Source organism: Sinocyclocheilus grahami, unplaced genomic scaffold (assembly GCF_001515645.1).
Source record: "Sinocyclocheilus grahami isolate Dianchi unplaced genomic scaffold, SAMN03320097.WGS_v1.1 scaffold29.1, whole genome shotgun sequence".
NCBI classification, from domain to species: domain Eukaryota; kingdom Metazoa; phylum Chordata; class Actinopteri; order Cypriniformes; family Cyprinidae; genus Sinocyclocheilus; species Sinocyclocheilus grahami.
Genome location: NW_015505208.1, coordinates 1056103 through 1079178, shown reverse-complemented (window position 1 = coordinate 1079178; position 23076 = coordinate 1056103). Strand labels below are relative to the sequence as shown.

At 37.9% G+C, this 23076-nt stretch overlaps 2 protein-coding genes across 7 annotated transcripts in view; both read right to left on the bottom strand.

Annotated features, from left to right (window-relative positions):
• kmt2d (lysine (K)-specific methyltransferase 2D) overlaps positions 1-12187 on the bottom strand; it is a 38437-nt gene extending 26250 nt beyond the window's left edge. For 4 of the 6 annotated variants that reach the window (XM_016256727.1, XM_016256756.1, XM_016256746.1 and 1 more), the window contains exons 1-11: positions 11843-12187; positions 7727-7809; positions 7251-7362; positions 5732-5934; positions 3779-3888; positions 3508-3670; positions 3244-3415; positions 2111-2225; positions 1508-1689; positions 1132-1289; positions 82-231 (exon numbers count right to left, since the gene is read on the bottom strand). In XM_016256727.1, the coding sequence (XP_016112213.1) occupies positions 82-231; positions 1132-1289; positions 1508-1689; positions 2111-2225; positions 3244-3415; positions 3508-3670; positions 3779-3888; positions 5732-5934; positions 7251-7362; positions 7727-7775 (1414 nt within the window). In that variant the 5' untranslated portion in view covers positions 7776-7809; positions 11843-12187. Of the gene's footprint in view, positions 1-81; positions 232-1131; positions 1290-1507; positions 1690-2110; positions 2226-3243; positions 3416-3507; positions 3671-3778; positions 3889-5731; positions 5935-7250; positions 7363-7726; positions 7810-9298; positions 9627-11842 lie in introns of those variants that run through there. The other 2 variants (XM_016256739.1, XM_016256732.1) reach the window with 2 other exon arrangements.
• Positions 12188-14700: 2513 nt separating this feature from the next.
• LOC107571723 (sonic hedgehog protein A-like) lies at positions 14701-20360 on the bottom strand. The gene is made up of 3 exons (XM_016258064.1): positions 19488-20360; positions 16690-16951; positions 14701-15671 (listed from the first exon to the last, which is right to left on the bottom strand). The coding sequence occupies exons 1-3, from the start codon at positions 19797-19799 to the stop codon at positions 14878-14880; spliced, it is 1368 nt and encodes a 455-aa protein (XP_016113550.1). The 5' UTR covers positions 19800-20360; the 3' UTR covers positions 14701-14877.
• Positions 20361-23076: the final 2716 nt, after the last annotated feature.

Genomic DNA, 23076 nt, shown 5'->3' with positions numbered 1-23076 from the left:
AAACAACCATTTTTGTGACAGGGTCAGTGTAAATGTTAGCACATATAAGCCTGAACTACTGTGGTGGGTTTTGAAATTTACCTGAAACTGTAGCTAAAGGGGCCTGCTGCTCTGTAGAGACCTCACTGTGCACATTAATCTCTGTGGAGCCCTCAGCACCTTCTTGCTGTAGTTCCTCCTCCATAATGCTTTCTTTCACTCCTGCTGTTCCAACCACCTCAAGCTCTGTCCCTAAAATTACACACATCAGCTCAATATCCACATCTAATATCAGTCAATAAAGCTCTGTCCACAGAGAAAAAAAACTAGGGCTGGGTATCACCAACTAGCTAACCATACAACACATTATACAGAGAACAACTGCAATACATAATTCAGAATTGAATTATTTGAATTCCTGAATTTTAATTCAAATTTGCTTTGTTCAAAAGACATTTATGTTAAATGTCAAAATATTTCTATTTAAAATAAGTTCTGTTCTTTAGAACATTGTATTCATCAAAGAACCCTGAAAAACAAATTAAGCAACAACTGTTTTCAAGATTAATAATAATAATAATAAGAGGAAGAAGATAATCTAAAAATGTGTTACAATGTAACATTTAAATTATTACTGCAGTGTATAATTACACAATAATTAAGCATAAAAATGAATATATAACTAATTAAAATAAATAAAAACTGTTGTAAGTGACGCTTTTTTAAATAAGAATATCACAGCAAACCAGACATTTCAAGCTGAATTATTTAATTGAGCTCCTAAACTAACACTACTTTTGTCACCTGATCTATGTTGACGTCAAACCAAACTTCCCAGAAGCTTTATGCATGTATGGGCTTTTCCTAATAGCTGCACATGACCATCAGAATTTAAAACCCAATGGACAATTCACAGGTACATAGCCAAAAGGAATCATAAGTGTTTACACTACAAACGCAATGTCACATGCAATTCTAACAACCCCTGAATGTAGTTTGAAAAAAACAACCAAAACATAAGAACATCTTGGACCCTGTTTATACCTGTATTTAATCCTTATCACATGAGACTCACAAAATAGATATCTGATTGTAGTCCTATGAGAAACCAACAGAGCACGCTCTTAAAAAACAGCATACTAAAGATCATACCCAATTCCATTGGCACCTCCAAATCAGCTTTCTCATCTACTTGTGTGGATGACACTTCAGACTCGATTGGAACCTCATCTGGCATTTCTTTGCAGAGCACACAGATGCATTTCTCCTCAGGAGGCCCTGACAGAGAGGCACAATCACTGTGTACCCATCTGCAGAGGACGTCAAGCACAAGTTAAATTTATGCAAAGAGATAAATGAAAGTCAGTTTGTTCGTTACTTCATGGCAAATACTGATTCACATTGGAGAATCTTTAAAGGTCACCTCCATTTTAGTAACCCGCTTCTTTGTACAGCGCTAAATGCTCAGCTCTAGACAATGAAGCAGCTCACTTGCCTGTTCTAAATGCCAGAAGGTACATAAACTGACCTGTGGCAGATGGCACAGCGATGTTGCAGGGAGACCGAGGGCTCCGTGGCCTTACTGCACACACCGCAGACAGAGGTGCGCCTGCGCTGACAGCCCTCACATACTGTGTAGCTCTCAAACCACTGTTCAGATCCAGGAAGCTTTAGCCCTCGCATGCCACAGTCAATACACACACGGCACCGCTGAAACAGACATGCAAATCAGATTAGACAAAACAATAGAGTGATATTTCCCTTACAAAAATCACATTTTCCTACTCGCCAAACATCTATACAAACTGATATCGCCATTACATGCCACAATCGCTCGAAGGGCAACCATAAAAGGATCACCACACATTTTGAAAGTGCTTGGATGACGTTTTATTTGAACTGGATAAACTTCTTTGTGTTTCAACGACATGCCGGTGAGTTAAACGACAACAATTTTCATTTTTAGGGGAACCTTGGTTGAAAAATTCAAGTGGTTTCTCTATGCAGTTTTAGGCATGAGAAAAGAGCAGAGCAACTATGTAAATAAACAGCACAGGTCTGAATTCTGCCTTAAATGGTGATTTTACACAGATGAAGGGCATGTAAGAATGAGTCATGGGTTTAAGCTTACTTTGCACTTCCATGAATCAGGGGGCACAGAGTCCATGGCCGGCAGTAGACAGAAGGTGTGGTAGCCCTTGTCACAAGCATCGCAAACCAGCATCTTTGAATCCTCCCCTGGTTGCCTGGATGTTATTAAAAAAAATAATACACATAAACCACAAAGTCTTTGTGAACAACAATAGAAGTACAGTGAAGCATCTGCAAAATTCAGGATGCACTTGACCGAAAATAAAAACGAAAATAAATTTTATTTAATAATAAAATAAATAATAAAATGTAATAATCAACATATAAAACACGGAGTTGTTCAAACATTTAAATTGCAAATAAGGCTTTATATGGTTTTATATCCAATTTTAATAACAATTGTTTCTACTCCAATTTGTTGCCAAAATATAAACTATGAATAAAATATGGTGGCTGTATTAACTTGTTTTCATAAAAGATTTATTCAAACATACATTAAATAATGAAGACAACAGGTTAAAAGTAAAGTAAAAATATAATACATTTGTAATATAGCACACATTTATCAAAATGCACCTATCTAGAGTGATTTTGCCTAGTTTACTATCAAGATTATAGACACTCAATGTCTTTCCTATGGTAAATGTAACACATCTACAAACTGACTGAACGATTACATGAGACATGATTCATTCCAGTATGTTGTACGGTTTCTTTTAACACCTTCTGATGTTCATTACCACAATAAAGAGCATCAAAACCACATTTACTGTATTTCGTTATAAAACTGACAGAATTCAAAAGCTGAGACATTGTCTCATATTAAAAGTAACGGCACAAAGCTTATTGCAATTAGTGAAGTTCACGCATCAACAGAAAAACTAAAAGATGATCTTGTGATCATTAACGATCCATATCAGTAGTGATTAAAAACAGATACCAGTTTTGGTAATCCAGCACTAGTGTTGTAGTTTATCCACGTTGTGTACATGAAATAGACACTAACAGAGTCAAAACGTACCATTGGAGAAACACTAATTAAACATCACTGTTATTAACAAATGAAATCAAAAACTGCTGTATTGGGCAAAAATTTGCCAAAATTTCAGTGCATCACTGATAAGTTTCATGATATAAACTGGATGTGAAGATGCACGAAGCATTCAAACATACCTGCAGGTCTGGCACACCTTGCACTCAGGACACTGCCAACCTGACCGCTGAAGTGGTGTGGCACTGATCTCTAGACAGGCATCATGATAGTGCTGCCCACAGCCCGTACAGTATAGCAGACCCGACAGCTCCCCGATGGAGTCGCACACTGCACACCGTGCTTCCTCTCCGGCTGCAAAACAAACACAGCATTATCTCAGCAACCGCTGAAACGTAAACATTATTTACTGATGATATCGCATCTGTTCCGCTGTAATTCCGTACCAAACTCCTCGGCCTTGTCTATGTGCTCTGGACAGAGGAGCGCCAGCTGCTTCATGGACTGGAATGATCCACTCGCAGCTGAACAGGGGAAGTGGTAGAACCGTGAGCAGCCTTCGGCCCGGCACCGGATGGTAGCACCCATCCGTTTACAATAATCACATGGCTAAAGCAAAGATAGAAAAGCAAAGCAAAAGAAAGAAAGATTAATTTGCCTGCCATAAAGTGAGATTTATGAGGTTTAATGCTCTGATAAAGGAAGCTCTCAGCCTACCCGCTGTATCCCTGAGATGACTGCCTTATCCACGTTTATCAGCACCTCACCCTCAGTCTGCTCCACTCCCTCAGACCACACGGCACACCAGTGGTGAACCCAGCAGCTCCCTGTTTCATAAGAAAGGGTTTGCAGTTATAACACTACTGAGAAGAAAATGCATTCAAGACAAGTTTTATGAAGTCTTGTTTTCTTAAAATCCCAACTTTGAGCTATGAAACAGACAGTTATCACTGCAAGGCAAAAACTGGCAGTTAAACCTATCCACTAAAACTTACGCTCACAAACTACATTTTTACCTATTGCAGGGCTCAACATTAAACCCTGGGGGCCAGTGAGAGAATTTAGAAGCAGTTGATGGAACTGTGACTTTCTCCATCAGGCTATGTCTTACATTTGTTGATAACATGTATTTTTATAGCATGTAAACCATAAAAATGTATTTCTTTTGATGTATTAATACTATCTTTCAATGTTGATTTAACATCCTGCTAAACTAATGTTGGTAATACAGATGAAGTTGTCTAGATTAGAATAGGTTGAAAACTATAAATAAATGACTGTGACACAGACAAAATGTTTTTTATAATTAATGTTACTTTATTTTATAATTGCAAATAATTTATTTTAAATGTCATTATAACTTGCGCTATAATATTAAGAAATTAATACTTATAAAACAAGGATGCATTAAATTGGTATAGAAGTGACAGTAAAGGCATTTATAATGTCACTAAAGATGTTAATTTCAAATAAATGGCTGTTCTTTTGAACTTTCTACTCAAAGAATCCTAAAAAAATGATCAGTTTCCACAAATATAAAGCAGCACAACCATTTTCAACAAAAATTTAAAAAAAAAACATTTCTTGGGAACTAAATCAGCATATTTCACAATATCACTGTTTTTACAGTATTTTTGATAAATCAACCTTGGTGAACATAAGAGACTGTCAAAAACATTAATAAAAATAAAAAATACTGACCCCAAACATGTAAATGGTGGTGTACATGCCATTGTTAAAAATAAAAATTATTAACAATATTTTTATGTGGTTGGGGAAGTGACAAAAAAATCATAAGGCATGTATAAATCTAAACAACCAGGTTGAGCTCTGTATTATTAAAAAAAGACTACATACAGAAATGCTTTATGTAAACAGAAACCCACTCACTGTTATTCCACTCACTGATGGAGAAATGTGACAAATCAGGAAGAAACTCAATGTGCCTCACTCCAACATCCAAACATGACAGTAGGCCCATTTCCATTACAGATTTGCGCAAATCTTTGGCGATTTTTTCTAAATGTCAATAAAAAGTATTGCGAAATGATGGCGTTTCCATTAACGAATGTTATGCGACTAAAATTTAACCTTTTGCCTCTCGCGATAAGTCATGGCAACGGATTTTGGCTATATTTATTCAAAGGAGGCTTATGCATGTATCTTTACAGAAGCAGCACAGAGAGATGCTTCAGAAACGTGCATGGCGTGGCTGGAATAAACCATAGACTGTATAAAAACAAACAAGCATTGAGTGGCCGCAATCAGCTTCAGTGACCGTATCAGAGCCACACTGCACCGCAGACATGTGCTGTGTAAATTGTCTAAGCATTAATGGTAAGGAATGGCCCTTTATACTGGAGCGCAGCCACTTATGAAGTGTTTCTTGGAGGTTAGAGTACATTGAAGAATGATCATATGACTTTTTACATACGCCACGTGACCTGTAAATGCGAAAAAAACGTTTCCATTGCAGTTTTGCAAATTATTCCTTTTTCGCATTGCCTGAAAAACCACCTCATGCGAGTGTAAAAACTTTTTTGCTATAGATGGGCGTTTTTGCGAAATTGACGCGTTTCCATTAGGTGTATTTTCAATTCGCTATTTGAAGGGTAATGGAAACGCGCCTAGTGACATCACAATTCAAACAGTTTGTTTTCATGATCATACCCGTGTCATCAAAGAGAGATGCCAGACAGGTGGATTCAGAGAATCCAATGGAAGACAGGTCATCGTTTCCAGCTGCTGGCAAAGAGGAGGCAGAGGGCTCCAAGCTGGGCCGATCGGAAGAGGGTCCAAAACACCGGAGCTCCCGCTGTCCATGCAGACTACGCTCCACACAGTTACAAAGAGCACAGGCCCTGACAGTCTCCCTGAAAAAAAACACCAAACAGGAAAGACATACTCTGTACACATTACTTCAACAAAACACCTTGGTTTAATCAAATGGGATGCATTAATATTCAACAGGGTTCCTACTGAAATCTGAAAGTTCCATCTGAAAGTTCCATACTTTTCCAGACTCAAATTTCCAAACTATTGAGTAGATTTTCAGACCATATTTAACATATATGGTTCATAGAAGCTTTATTTTCAGCTTTATATTTGGTACGTAGTCGAAGTGGCAACATACAGAGCCCCTAAAAAAAAAAAACACAGACTTTTGCATGCACACAGAAACTATTCACATGTGCATGGGAATTTTGTTTGCGTGCTTACGCATTACATAATTTTAATTAGGCCCCTTAATTATTAATTTCTAGCACTAAATTCAACACATCCTCTGTGGCGGCCAAAAAACAGAGAAACCACAAAAACCACGAAATGAGCCGATGGCACAATATGGCTGTGTGCACTGTCCTATTTGTCAAGTTCAAGGGTCTATAAAAAAGACTGGTAGTGTAAAAATGTGCCTTTATTTAGGGCAGTACGTCATATTTCAAGGCTATAAGTCTGCTTTAACGCCTCTATGGAGGCCAAAAAACCACACCACGAAAGGGACTGATGGCGCAATTAAGCGGTTTCTCATGCGCACACGAAAGTCTGCATATTTTGTATTTTTGCAAAGATCCTTTTACAGGCTTTGTACAGTCCTAAGAATATTGTGAGAAGACACCCAAAACCTGCATTTTTTAATTCATTCAGTCGTGTTTGACAATCATCAAAGAATCATTAAACAGCTGCCACGAAAACATACTTCCTGTATGATAATTATAGAAAACTAAATAGGGACAAAAGTCTGGAAATGAAAATATTTTCCATACTCTGCTTTCCTTTTTTTCCATACTTTTCCAGACCTGGAAATCAAATTCCATACTTTTCCAAACTGAGTAGGAACCCTGATTCAAATTTTGTGTTGTATTTGACCTTGGCTGATAAGATAGATACCTCTAAACAAGTGACTAGTTTGTCTATTTAACATCATGTTCTATTTAAAGGGGTCATATGATGCGATTTCAATCTTTCCTTTCTCTTTGAAGTGTTACAAGCTCTTGGTGCATAAAGAAGATCTGTAAAGTTGCAAAGACTAAAGTCTCAAATCCAAAGAGATATTCTTTATAAAAGTTAAGAGTCAACCACGCCTACCTAAAACCTTAAGGATAGCCTTTTCCTATAAACCGAGCTTTTCAAGCATGACCTACATTTTATGCAAAGCAGCTCAAACAGCAATATTTATAGAAGGCCTTACAATGGTGAGCTAGAAGTGTCCACAGTAGTGCCCGAGATGTCCTCTGCAGCTACAGGGCCACTCAGTTCCCCCTCAACTTGGACGCTCTCCTTTGCAGGGGTCCCATCATCAGCTAAGAGAAACATGGTAGCCGTAAGTTAAGATGGAGCAAATATAAATGTGCCCTTTAAAAATCCCAGATAGGTAGCACTGTTCCCTCACAGTGATTTCAAGCAAAGGTCACAAGCTCCCATTTAAAGATGTGACTGCTGTGCAAGATATAAGATCGCGATTTTATACACTTTCTTTGAAATCTCTCAACATGCATTTAAACTATAGTATGTCCACGAAAATGTGCATGAATAAGAAGAGTGCAGTTACTACAATAAAAAGTTATAAAAGTGTTTACATGCCCCTTTATAAAGCAAAACGACACACTTATGAATTTATAACACACTTATGGCTAAAGAAATCGCCTTTTTCTGATGTTTACTAACCTGCAGTTTCTGAATCATTTTCTTCGCAGTTTGATTTCTGCTCGTCCATTCCTACTCCTGAAGAAGATCTCTATTGCAGAGATCTGAAACAGTGAGAACAGTTACATAGTTTAAGGTCAAAAGAGCAGCAAGCATGTAACGTACAAATCCAAGTATTGCAATAATCTACAGCCACAAAACCACTGTCATTTTAATTAAGCCTCTCAAATGCGGTAATGAAAAAGTTAGGCTGGTTAACTGCAGGTGGCCTCTCTCTGGATAATGCACACTTATCTGATCAGCTGCGTTTGGGAATGTCCAAAGGCGGACAGTAACTAAGTACATTTACTTGAGTATTGTACTTAAGTACACTATTTGAGTATCTGTACTTTACTTGAGTATTATTTTTTCTGGGAACTTAAGACTTTAACGTCATTACATTTGAAAGATAAATATTGTACTTTTCACTCCACTACATTTCTATGAAAGTCCTCAAAGTAGAAAGTCGTTAGCAGCTTTGAAAGTCAGTGGGTCTTTTTTTTCAGACAGTTTATCAGTAATCACTCTTGGGGCTACATGAAGTGATTTCCCAGCACTTTTTGAGCACTGACCAGTTCCAAATGTGATATTTATTTACAACAATTCTCTAATAAGAAATTAATATTGTGGTTTATATTAGACACAATATTGTCTGATTTTGCTAAATTATTTAAGTGAAAATATTACCTATAAAGCCTCAGAAGAACTGTTGTGCGTCTCCTAATAAAACACAATAGGTGTTGGACTTGAAGCAGCACTGCACAGACTGTTCTGTGTGTGACATCAAAGTACAGCGAGAGCAGTTAGACAGCATTTTTTTAATTTTTGTTTTGATGTCAAATAAGTCTTGGTGTTTTGCATTTTTGTTAAAGCAGTGTTGCTGTTGTAAAGTTATACAGCTACAGTTGTGTTGCTGGGTTTTAAAGCACGTTTGATTTTTTTTTCTTTCTTATCACTCTGTATTTACAGGATTTCACTGTCCACTCTGTTCAAATGTGATTGAATGGCAACACATACATGTGTAGAGCTGTGTGAGATCACTACCATCCTGCTTTTGTGGGGGTGGGTAGGGGTGTTAAATCATAATAAATATTATTATTATTTCCCCATAGGTTTTTAACATTCTAAAAGCTCTTTATTCCAAAGATACTACAAGCGAGTCAGTGTATTCAGTAGGTGTAATGTATTCTAAGTTGTTTCAGAAGTATTGCAAGTATTATGTACAATAATAAAACATAAAAACATAAAAAATAAGACATAAAAAAAGGAAATTTACTTTTGGTACTTCAGTACTTTTAAAAGCAAGTACTTTTAAGTAAGAATCTGTCTTTACAACTTTTACTTGTAATGGAGTAATATTTGACCAGCAGTATCTCTACTTTCACTCAAGTAATGGAGTTGAGTACTTTGTCCGCCTCTGGGAATGTCTAGTCATACCGCAACTGCGTAATTAATGTGCATAATCCAGCAAAATTGAAACAACTCCACACCTAACTACGCAAACATTACTGCATAAAGGAAAACATAACGCAAAGCAGATGATTAAATACAAACCATGAGGTGGATTCGCGTGTTCGATGCATTTTCTCCGTTTTGGTTAACGCTAGTAGATAAACAACAGCTTATAGATTTTTTTCATTTGTCTGATCCTGCAGCTGCGTCGTTCTGCTCAGTTTACAGTAGTGCATAGACACGGCTAACACGCTAGCTTTCTGACCGGGGTTAACAAACTCTCTGCAAAATAATCCGCTCGCCCATCATCAAACCAGGCAAATACTGACACGTATACACAGCTCCGTTGCTTAGTGATACACCGCGGTCAATAAAACTCTATAACTTCGTGCATAACAAAGATAACATGTTACTTTCTTTATGTTAAACGACGCTAAAAGGAGAAACACAAAGAAAATACAACTTCCGCGTAGCGCGCTTCCTGTGACACACACAACGACGTCGGGCTACAACACGGGCATCGTTATTTTGTTCCGCCTGTAATAGAGTGCACGGGTGCACGTTTTAAAAACTCTCAAATATGGTCATACTGACAACATGACACCACAGAGTATTTGATAAGCTCAGTGTAACTTAAATTACAGTATATTTAAACGGACTTTTATTCAATTACGGAATAACGCTAACTTTCTCTTCCTACACCCCTGTTGCTCTGCCTTCTTTTTTTTTTTTTGCACAGTATATCATCTATCTATCTATCTATCTATGATGTAAATGTCACCAGGAAATGCAATTCAGTTACAAGGTTGCATAATGTCCTCAAGATTTCACGCATAAAAGAAAAAAATATGAAACCGACTGAAATACAATGTCCTGTCCTTGTCAAGACCCCTGGCACACACATTTCCTGATTTGTATGCCTGTTTCCGCCCGTGTTAAAAAAAAAAAGATGTGAAAACAGGTTTGCAAGATATGAAATCAGCAGATTGTACATTTTTATACATATAGAAATAATTCAACTGTATACATTACCGTTTACATGTTTAGTGGCCTTTCATGAATATTTCAAGGGATTTCACTGTAGGGTAACAGACTGCATTGTTGTATACAGATGAAACTGAACACAACATTAGTTTGAAGTCAGGTTATGACTGGCCATCCTCATTCAAAGCCTAAACTACTAACCCAAAATACTTTAGACAGGACACTATGACTTTACTTATTAATGTGAATGTTTGCATGTATATAAAATCAAGCAATCAGCATATTAATCCTTGAAATAACTTATTATAGAGAGTTATTGTGGTTGTTATGGAGAGAAAGCATACAATTCGCGTTGTGTTTGTTGTTCTGGTTTATCCTGATATGCTAGCGGGCTATTCAGGAAACTCAATCAAAACTTGCTATTTATGTGACCATGTTTCTCTATGAAGGTAAAATCTTAAACGTTTCTACCCTTATTTCGTTAATCAGTTTGATCAATTTGTTTAGTTAAGGTGTTCACATAAGGAACTGTGTACCGATAACAAATCCTGTAATGCTTCCCCATTTCAACTGCGTAACGTTAGCCAATTACAAAATATGGGACATATTGCTGACATTTGCCCTAGTATGTTTTTTACGTTTGTTTGACTGAACAAAATGAATTTAAACTATCCGATGCTAGAATATTTACCACACCACCTTGAAAATCCCTGACCTTTTAACTTGGAATAAACTGTCAAGCTGAAGCTAAATCCTTTCACACTAATTTGTTGACATGTTTCCCAAGCGGTTTAAGTCCCAACACGCTAACTGACAACCACATTCACGCATGCTACAGACAGCACAGTCACTGAACGAAATCCATATATAAAATCGTCTCTCTTAGGTTTTTCAAATGATTCATACCGAGGCAAATATTAAAAAGTAACCAAAACGCACTGCCTGTAAAGCAGTGCATGCTAACAGGCTGCAAGAAGTAGCGTCCCTGTGTGGTACACAAAACTGCAACCACTGCTAAAAAGAACGACATGTATTAGATTAATCACGAATTTTATTCCATGTTTATTACCAGCCTCACTTTTGCACAAATAAATCAATTAAAATAAATTAATTAAACAAATCACACAGTTTCACATCTGCTAACTCAGCTTGCTAGCCAGATACTTTCATACTCCAAAATGCTGTTGCTCTTTCCAACAACAACAAATACAGCAGTTTTAATGATAGTAAATAAAACGCTCGGAATATCACAACAACATAAACGACAGTAAAGCAACACATTAAGTCCTAAGCTTTCGTGGTCTCGCTCTTAATGCCGGATGGTTCATGAACTGGTGCTGGCTAAAAATATGGCTTACCCATTTACCAAGGACATAAACACTAATGCATCAGGCTAAACTAAAAACACAACGAGCTATAGGAAAATAAACTAAACGGCCAACACAAAAACAGCTCAATCCTAACATTGGTGTTTGTAACCTTGAGTTTAGGAAACGCAATGGTAACGTTACGTATGAAGCTAGCAGCTATTCATTTTGGCCGACAGATTCGCACTCACTTCGCCAAATGGACGTAGAAGGGGGGCCCAAGTATCGCTAGGGTGATTAATCAGCAAGTATATATATATATTTAAAAATATGAAATACTACTTTTAACACTCACCTACAATGCGCCGCTAACGTCTTCGTACATGATCGGAACAATCCTCCGGATAATAATCGCTGGGGTCCGTTTCATTTCATTAAGCTAGCTTTGGCTAGGCAGGGTTTATTAGTTTGTTGTTGATGGGGGAAGTGCTGTCGGACGAGCAAACGTTTGCAAAACTACCTGATATTAAGATTTTGGCTGCCCGATACCAATGAATCAAATGAGTTCATGCTGGACTCTCGTTTGCAGCTTTCATCCAGACTGAGTAGCTTTGGCTAACCCACACCCAGATCTCCAATCTGGAGAAATGTTGCAAGCTTGTTTGATAAACTTGCTTCATGTAACAGTTCGAAGGATACTGCACCAGCTTTCTGTCTGTGTGAGTGCAGGCTGCAGATTAAAACATGTTTTTAACACCGATGCTGAGTCCAACTGCGACCCCTACTTTTGAGAAGACAAACAAATTGGGGTGCACTACAAACTCTGGGTCATGGCCAAGTTAGTTAGACAAGTGTTAATTCTGTTAGTTTCTCCCGATTTACCGTTGAACCACCTGTCCTTCACAGTGCTGCATAGATGCGAAGCTGTAATGAACTATAACTAGCTGTTGCTTTTGATCTATCTATCTGTCTGTCTGTCTGTCTATTATTCTGTGTCAGTGAGTCTGCCAATCATCTATTAAATACTAAACTATCTATCTATCTATACAATTAAACAATTACATAATCTATTTATATATCCTGTTTATTTACTGCCTTAAATGGTAGCCATTTAAAGTAGCCAGTTTATTATCTGGCCACAATGCTAACAGTAGACCTCTCAGTACAGAGACATTTCGTCATAATAGATGTCAGTTCATCCTTGCTTTCAAAATTAGCACACTATTAACTCAGTGAAAATCGATTCTAAACAAAACATTAAAAATGAGTAAATGAGACCACAAAATATTGCTTGATCAAAGGTTACTATTAGTCTATTCTTAGACTAGATAAGTATAGATTTATAAAGAGACAGACTTTATTGATCCCAGAGTGCAAATGCAAGAGCTGCCTTTCATTTCATTAAGCTAGCTTTGGCTAGGCAGGGTTTATTAGTTTGTTGTTGATGGGGGAAGTGCTGTCGGACGAGCAAACGTTTGCAAAACTACCTGATATTAAGATTTTGGCTGCCCGATACCAATGAATCAAATGAGTTCATGCTGGACTCTCGTTTGCAGCTTTCATCCAGACTGAGTAGCTTTGGCTAACCCACACCCAGATCTCCAATCTGGAGAAATGTTGCAAGCTTGTTTGATAAACTTGCTTCATGTAACAGTTCGAAGGATACTGCACCAGCTTTCTGTCTGTGTGAGTGCAGGCTGCAGATTAAAACATGTTTTTAACACCGATGCTGAGTCCAACTGCGACCCCTACTTTTGAGAATACAAACAAATTGGGGTGCACTACAAACTCATGGCCAAGTTAGTTAGACAAGTGTTAATTCTGTTTCTCCCGATTTACCGTTGAACCACCTGTCCTTCACAGTGCTGCATAGATGCGAAGCTGTAATGAACTATAACTAGCTGTTGCTTTTGATCTATCTATCTGTCTGTCTGTCTGTCTGTCTATTATTCTGTGTCAGTGAGTCTGCCAATCATCTATTAAATACTAAACTATCTATCTATCTATCTATCTATCGCAGTGGATCCAGCACACACTCTCATCAAATGTTGTCTTCACCTCCAGCCTGCACTGCCACATCGCTTCATCCACCTCTTCCTCATTACCCTGAGCTTTCACAAGAACAGAGTACACAACTAACAAACCAGAGAACAAATATACACTCACAAGAACATTTTTAACTTGATTTTATCTAATTCTCTAAAATTAGCATTTTATGACTAAACTATCTATCTATCTATCTATCTATCTATCTATCTATCTATCTATCTATCTATCTATCTATCTATACAATTAAACAATTACATAATCTATTTATATATCCTGTTTATTTACTGCCTTAAATGGTAGCCATTTAAAGTAGCCAGTTTATTATCTGGCCACAATGCTAACAGTAGACCTCTCAGTACAGAGACATTTAGTCATAATAGATGTCAGTTCATCCTTGCTTTCAAAATTAGCACACTATTAACTCAGTGAAAATCGATTCTAAACAAAACATTAAAAATGAGTAAATGAGACCACAAAATATTGCCTGATCAAAGGTTACTATTAGTCTATTCTTAGACTAGATAAGTATAGATTTAAAAAGAGACAGACTTTATTGATCCCAGAGTGCAAATGCAAGAGCTGCCAGTTTTGTTGGACATTGGAAATGAACCACAATTAGTCATTAGCCATGGTTAAACTGTGTTAACACAATATTTAGTTTACAACTCATTTCTGTTTAAAACGTCCAAATTACCATCTACAGGACATGATGTAATGTGCTGATTCAAACATTTGTGTTTTTTAAATTGGGAATTGACATGATGTTTTGCACTCAGTACAAGTCTAGTGAGAATAAAACTTGTTTGTTGTGAATAAAATCTAAGCAGATCAGGTTTATTTTGCAACACAATAAACTACAATAACTTTAAGTAAAAATAAGATCATAACAACTGTATCAGTGTCTGTTTGGTATAACAAATAATCAGAACTACATGAACAGTTTAACATGAAATATATATTATGAATCCAAAAGTATAAAAATAAATATTTATTACTCTTTGAAATATTTTTCATGTAAAACAAACAAAAATACATGTTTACATTTTGAATCCCATAATTGTCCATATGGTGATTATTCAATATGACAAGTCATATTTGAAAAACTATGATTTTTTTGTTTGTTTTTAATTACACTGAATATTTCACATACAGTATATGCGTGGCTGCTACACATTTACAAATTCTAAATGTAAGAAGTAACTGTAACTGGACATTATATGTGGTGAGTAATTATACCAGTTATAGTGCCTATTTAATTTCCTTTTTGGTCAGTAGTTTTTTAAAAAAGCTATAATTTATTTTGCAGTTGACATTATGTTTGCATATTCCCTGTCTTGACCATCAGTAAAACTTCTGAGAGTCAAGAAATATCTGTCCTAATATGTGCAAAAGCCTTGCATACCAGTAAACTTCCTTTTGTTGCAAAAAACTGTGTTCATTTTCCGTTTCCACTGTGACTTCTGGGAATTTCTTGCATATGTTGGAAGAACTATTGTGCATCACATTTGTGAGGAAGGTCTGATCAGTGGAACAGATATTAGGGACCATGGCACTACTGTTAACCACCACTCTTTGTGAGTTCTCTTCCATTACTGTCTGGAAAAAGCGAAAAAGAACACGGAAAGGCCAAAATGCCCAGTGTGCGAGTCTGTGATCCTCAACAGAAGCGTAGTTGGATACCAGCACACCATCCACAAATAAGTTCCCATGTTCTGTCAAAGGAGCATAAACCCCCATCATCTCCTCCAGTGAAATTGAGACCACTTTAGATGGCTGAAGTCTTCTGTTGTCCCCAGTAGTAATTATATAGTCCCCAGTCCTAACGTTTTTGGCAAACATAGCTTCATACTCATGGTGGTGCAGTTTGAAATTGGGAGACGCAAAAATGAGGTGATTGGGAGTAAGTGCCATTCGTTTTCCATTTTCAGTGGTAAAAATAAAGAACATGGTTCTGCTCTCTCTATCCAGATGTAAAAAGAGAAGTACCCGACTGAGAACAACTTCACCTGACTCAGACAAGGAAAGCACCTTCTCACCAGGCCGCAAACACAACAAAGGTTTTTGCACACCATCAGCCATTGTCACAAGCCCCGATCCTGAAAAGCAGCCACCTTTTTCTACAGCAACTGAGTGATCTGGAAAAATGTAGAGGTGGAACGTGTTAAGAACTTCAACTTGAAATCAGCTTCTGTCATGACAACTCTCGGAGAGGTTAGCATGGCAATATACATGGCAATGTTAATGTGTTTGGTCTTTGCAGAATAGATATGCTATGCTGCTGCTGCTACTGCAGCACAAGTACAGAGATTTGCTACTGCCAATACATCCACAGAAATGCTGCTGTGAGCATGTAAGAAATATTGCACATATATAACATATATGAAATAACCCTACATGAAATCACGCCATAGCAGATCTTTACAGGTGGAGCTGGGGAAGGTGGAGGGTTCTGAAGCACTGCAACTGCTATAGCAAGCACTAGCCAAGTATTTAAAAGTTGAGAACGTGTTAAGAACTTCAACTTGAAATCAGCTTCTGTCATGACAACTCTCGGAGAGGTTAGCATGGCAATATACATGGCAATGTTAATGTGTTTGGTCTTTGCAGAATAGATATGCTATGCTGCTGCTGCTACTGCAGCACAAGTACAGAGATTTGCTACTGCCAATACATCCACAGAAATGCTGCTGTGAGCATGTAAGAAATATTGCACATATATAACATATATGAAATAACCCTACATGAAATCACGCCATAGCAGATCTTTACAGGTGGAGCTGGGGAAGGTGGAGGGTTCTGAAGCACTGCAACTGCTATAGCAAGCACTAGCCGAGTATTTAAAAGTTGAGCAGCAAACTCCGCAGCGCCGTGTGAATAATGGTGTCATTATATCAGATTGAGTTAGACCTATCGGACTGCGCCATCCAGAGTTTCATGACAGAATTTTTGTCCATGCATTGGACACCACTGACTTTCATTGTATGTTAATTTTACAAAATGTCTTGTTTGTTGTCGCTCATACAGTTTTGGAACTACATAATGGTGAGTAAATGATGACAAAAGTTTTATTTTAGGGAGAACTATCACTTTAGAGCTACATTAAAAGATCTGAATGAGGAGTAACAAATGAAAAGCAAAGATTTAAAAGCTTACCAGCTTTGACAGAGCAGTGCACGTGGTACTTGGATTCATAGTACACCCAGTCAAATCCAGCCTCAACTGCCAACTGTGCAAGTAGTCCATATTTTTTTGTGTCCCTGTCTGAGGTGGTGATGTCAACCGCACGGCCCTCATAATGCAAAGAACCAGGAGGGTGATGGCCATCCTCATCCCAGGCTTCCGTCACCCGCAGTCGGACCCCAGGCCACTGGTTCATTACTGCTATTGCCAGTTTATTGAGGCAGTCCTTACAGCGCTGTGAAGCGGAAAGAACAAATGAAAGCATTAAACAGGTGATACAAAGGGAAGGACTATACCATAAACAACTTTGGAACCCACTGACTTTCATTGAAATTACTAAAAATACTTTGACATTTTTCAAAATATCTTCTTCTGTGTTCCACAGAATAAAAAAGGTACTGTAGGTTTAGAACTTCTTAAGGAAGAATATTTAGTTTTGGGTGAATTTTCACTTGAACTGTCCCAGATTGCCAAAGCTCCTCCTTTTTTACCAATGATTTAATCCAGAGGTGTGCTAATGCTGAAAGCACAGCAAATACCATGACATTTCAGAATTCTTTGTCAGAATTTGGCGCGGGTAGATAGCATGTTTCTCCAGCATGTTCAGCTCTGCAAAAGGCCATTTCCACCCCCAACATCTAACAATAAGAACAAAGCTACTTTAACTCATTTCCAGCATTCTTTGGACACTTCAGCATGGTCACAGAGTAAAGTCAAGGTCAATTCCTTTTTTTTCTTCACACGATTGGAACATTTTCACACAGTCTTTTGAATGAACCCAGTATCAAACTTGAGACTTCGTAATACAGAATTTAGACTTCCTCCAAGCATTTTCAACATTTTGTGTCTCTCTACACTATACGTAATGGGGAATCTGTGAAGATTTTGTATTATTTTTCAGGGGAAATAATATTATGTGACCTAGGGTCGTGATTGAGAGGGTATGGGAAAAGGCGAGAGAGCAAGACAGGGTCGAAAAGCCAATTAGAGTAAGAAGAAAGCAAAGTCTGAGCGAGCAGGCAGATGGATGGAATGTTTAGACGTCTACTTGGGAATGTGACAGCAAGAGTGAGAAATCAAGAGGGGAAGAAAACAAACCAGGGAGATTTTTCTCGCAATCCTGTTGAACAGAGGAGATTCATTGTGAAAACTACAATAGAGGCTTTTCCAAGGGTGCCATTACTTCAACAGGCGAGAATTCTGCACAGGCGACCCCGCAGCAGAGGCTTGAAAAGATGCACAAAGGAGAGCTTTCAGAGTTGGGCAATGAGAGGGCGCATGCATACGTACACATACACCAACTTGAAGCACTTTCATAAGTGTCCTCACAGTTAACTAGATGTCAATCTTGTCAAACTTATTATAAGTGATATCAAACTTATCAGTAAAATCTCAAATCAACCTATGATACCATAACGGATTAGGCCATGCCAAAGAATACAATGTCTATTTATATTAACTTATTCAGCTGAAAATGTTCATATTGCCGCTAAGAAATTAGTTTTGAATGTCTCATATTTTGGCTTCTATGTATTTAAGGTTTAAAAAGAATATTTAGTGTACTCTGTGTTCTTCACAACGTTGTCTGCCTTACCTACCTTCATGTTTATACAAGTGAACATGTACACACTCCCAGGCTAAGGAAGTAGAAGTGTAGTGATCATTTTATAGCTCACTAACGAAGAACTTGGTTAAAGATTAAATGGTGCTGTGGCTGTCCAGACAGTCTTACTGTCACGTTTTTTACATTGCCTAGGGAACATGGTAACATGGGTAAACAATCTATCAACATTATGAGATCGTGACAGCAAAAATCTCTCCTCTTGGACGAGTTAACATTTTGCAGGGTTTGTTTACATCAACAAAACAGCTGTTTGCATCAATTTAAAAAAAAATAAAAATAAAAAAAATACAATGAAACCGCTGAACTACAGGAATAACAAAACCCTTTTATTTTCAAGTACTGTTTAACTGTGCATGAAGTATGTCATGGTTGACTGAGAGAGTTGAAAGGGCCACCTGATGCATCTGGGTCATTCCATGAAATCTGTGCCTTTTTCCATTTTGATTTTAAATTAGATTTTAAATATTACATGAGACAAAGAATGTCATTAGGTGACAAGAAATTGCTTTTTGCTAATTGTATACATTCTAAAATTGATATATAGATATACAGTAAATAAGCCTTTAAAAAGTAACGGGGTTGACAGTAACAATGTGGACCGTTTTACCATCCATTTAGCCATTGCTAGCCTTGTGCTCAAGATCATGATACTACTAAACGTTTATGAGAAAGATTATTTAAAGCTGGCAGATGTACAAATATCTAGTTTTCAATAAAAACAGTATACTGTACATAACCATAGTCAAATCTCTACTGACAAAGTTAATGGAATAAACAAAAAAAAGACAGGCACTTAGGCCTAATTGTCCATCAAAATTCACATTTGGAAAAATTATAATGTCCTAATGACATATGTGCATATATGAGTTTACACATATCTTTGAAAAATTATTCGAATATAAATTATATATTCAAATAAATTATATAATTTATATATGTGTGTATATATATATATATATATATATGTCTAACTTCTTGTATTTATTTTATATAATAATATATGAATATATCTATTAAGATTAAATCTATTAAGAAACATTAAAGTATCGTTTAGTCATTGCTTACACGTGTTCATGAAAAGCGATATGGAGTGACCCATCTGCAAAATGGGACGCAGCTGACTCTGTTAGACATTGGTTTCCTTTACCTTGGTCATGAACCGGTCAGCTTTGGTGTGTTCCTCGTCTTTGAAGTCAATGTCAGTGTTATAGTTACACACGAGCTCATTGAAGCGTTCCGAACTGCGCGTTATCCTGCCCTCCGCTCTTCCGCTCGCTCCCAGGTTGTTCTCAGAGACGCCGGGCACGTACTGCTTGTAAGACATTGGAGTCAACTTGCGTTGCCTATGGCGAGTGCCGTAACCTGGACCCGGTCCGCATCCCTCCACCAGCAGCCACGAGTAAAGCCAGGCAGTCAGCAGGCCGAGCCTCGCCAGCTTTAACCAAGGAGCCAGCGTCATTGACGCGCGTGAAGTGTGTGAGGGGATCAGCGAGCCGCGAACCCTGCAGCGCGAGCGTCTCTCCCAGCACCTCGTGGCATTTCGTTAACACAACTGACTTTTTCCACGTCCATATCACGGTGTTGAATTAAAATGGGCACTCGTGAATCATTGACCAAAGTGTAGCCTAATGGTTTCCAGATGAAACTGATTATTTAGAGTTTAACATCAGCGCACCCGACATCCAGCCATGGTGAGGGTTTAAACCTGAAAAGTTTTGTATATACTATCTAGCGCTTAAATGGCTTATGCGGGTCAATCTATTAATATCACCAGATTTCAGCATTCCAAGCAGAGATGGATTGATTGCATCCTCGTTCTCGTTTGTAGATATTGGCATAGCAACAGGTGCTTCATCCCATCATCCTACTCCACCTTGGACAGCTCCGCGCGAAACAGCGTTTGCTGCGGTAAGGTTCACAGCGCGCGTCTCTGTTTGTCCTCCTGCCTGAAAGTCGCGCTCAAACATAATTTCATTCCTTTACTGTCTGAGCGCTCTGACTCAGCTTCGACATGTGTTTGCTCCCGCTTTTAACCGTTGCGCTCGGACCATTGAGTGTTTGTGACCGGACAAAGATCGCCCTCCCTTCCTGCAGCGCACACGCCTCCCCGCGCGCGTTTCCAGTCATGCAGTTGTGAAGTCATTACAGGCGATTGCAACGAGTGGGGAATACTTTCAAAAAGTTGTTGTGTATTTAACAGCATATTTGTCCCTTCTTTTAAAGTGAGAAAGTAGGAGAGACTAAAGCTATAGGCCTATAAATCAATATTTCTCAGGGTCGGTTTATTATTAAAAATACATTTCTGTACAGTTTACTCTCTTGGCTACAAAAGCTCTAATGGGCATTTCCACCGTTAATAACTTTTTAAAAAGATACTGTTTATTGAATGCACGTTGCCCTTTTGTGACAACATGCCCCAGTGGTGTTTGCTATCAAACTAATTTGGTTTGGAAACAATTTTCACTCAGAAATTGCTAGTGAATTTCACAAGTAATTACAAAGAAATGGAAAGTAACACTGAAGTTGAAAGACTGAAATAGTATATCTTGTAAAACATCCTCCAATTATTTTCAAAAAATATTTTTTTTACAGAAAAAAAAAAATGTGACGACTTACCTGGACCTCAGATTTATGAAGAATACTGTTGTTGTGAGGACACAGTTTAAGTGGTTTGTTAAAATCAACCTCCATTATATTGATGACCGTTGCATAAATTGTTCTAATTATTTAAACGAATTTAAAATATTCTAATTATTCTACTAAGAGTTTTCAACACCAATGCTATAGGCGGGAAAATATGTTAACAAAAACTTTTGAAACAAAAGTTTGTCCCTTGAAACACAAAGAATGTGTGACAACTAGCCCCGGTCTCCTCTACCCATTCACTCAATCAGCTTGTAGTGTATTTAGATGCAGGTGAGGGTCATTGACATGAATCTAAGCTTCATGACAGCTTCCTGTGAGAGATAACGGCGTCATTTCTGTGACTCATTAATTTCTCTCTTTGTTTTTCTCCTGAAGGAGAAGACACTGGCTGACACATGTGTCAAGAAGACCTCTGGGCTGTTAACACCCATGTTTTATCAGCTTCGTAATAATAAACCACCTCAGAACAATGGCTCAAAATTAGAAGACAATACAAATATATCAAGTCAATATGGCATTGCGAGCAAGAGGAAGAAAAATAAAGAGCAGCAAAATATCAAAATGATTTCCGCTGACCTACGTTATGCATCCAGACCTTTGGCATCTCAGACAATTAATTCACACACACAGATAAAGCATGAAAAGGTTAAGGCTCTTAGGAAATCTATCAACCTATTAAACAATACTATTTTAAGTAATGTTCCTTCATAATATATCTTTGTTTCAATTTTTCAGGTTTAAATAAAACATTTTAACTACAATTTTACATTGCAGTCTCACACTAATATATTATATAAGATATTATTTTGTGTTCAATATAGTTTATTTATGTAGCATGTTAGAATAAATCAGAGGTCCACCCCAATCATACAGTAGGTTATATTTTATGCATTTACAAAACTGATGGACGGATCTGTGGTTCAATCACACGTCCCAGACACCACAAATAACAGCAAATGTGGGGAAAAGCTTAATCACAAGTACAAATGCTTTCAAGAGCACAATCAGTGATACTGACATTTCGCCAAGGGGAAATAGAGAAAATAGCTGCCATTAAACATTAATGGGAGGAGATGACAATAAAAATAAACACAACTGTTTCAAAATGGAAACTGTGTAATTGTTATTAGTATTTCTGCATTCCCCCACCTCCTAGTCTCTTAAGCGACCTCACTCCCCCACTTCAGGATGGGAGTATATAGAACAGTGAATGGCTGAGTTTCCTGAGCAGCCACAGCACATAAAATAAGATCTTTCCTGCCAGAGTTACCCTGGCCCTCATTTTCCCGTTACAGACGAATCGTGACTACACCTGGCCTTATAATAGTAAAGTGCCATTGAGCTCATGGTACTTTACTTGGCATCAGCAAAATTAGATGCTGCGTCATTCGCAAAGCCCTCGATTCCAAAATTGCCTCGAATAGTCAGCTGATCTTGGGGGGTGATGGTGTTCAATCAATCATGTCAGATGTTACAGAGCATGTTTATGTAACACGGGCCTTTAAATAAGGCAGAGCCACTTAGATTTAGTAGGAAAATGCTGACTAGACACTATTCTGCATACGTTTCCTGAGACAAAAGCTGTTGGGGTTGCCGAGAAGAGTCAAGGCGCTTACACCCATTGTGACCCACCACCATCGGTCAATTCTATCGTCCCTCACCCTGTTATCAGTGCAGGAAGAGGCAGGGCGGTGTGTCGGACTGTGCTATGCTAAAAGCACATGATTTCTGGCTTCAGCGCCAACATACAGCTTCATAGGCTGCCCCTTACCTTAAATAACTTGCTTATCACAGTCCAGAGCAATGTGACAGGGGATCATGGATAAACAGGATGATCTGTCATAGGTGTACATAGATACTCCGTGCCGCATTATGGCCTGGTTTAGTCGTCACGTCATGCGCCGTCTATATATGCATGCCTGTGCTTTTATAAGAGATTGAAATTTGCCTATATAATAATTGCCGTAATACAACAACAGTGACAGAACAATAGAAGATCAGGGTGGAACTTCCTGACCCAAAACAAACAGGTTAAAGGTCAAGAGAAGAGAATATATTGCAGATAATGTACTGTACCTGCTATCATGCTG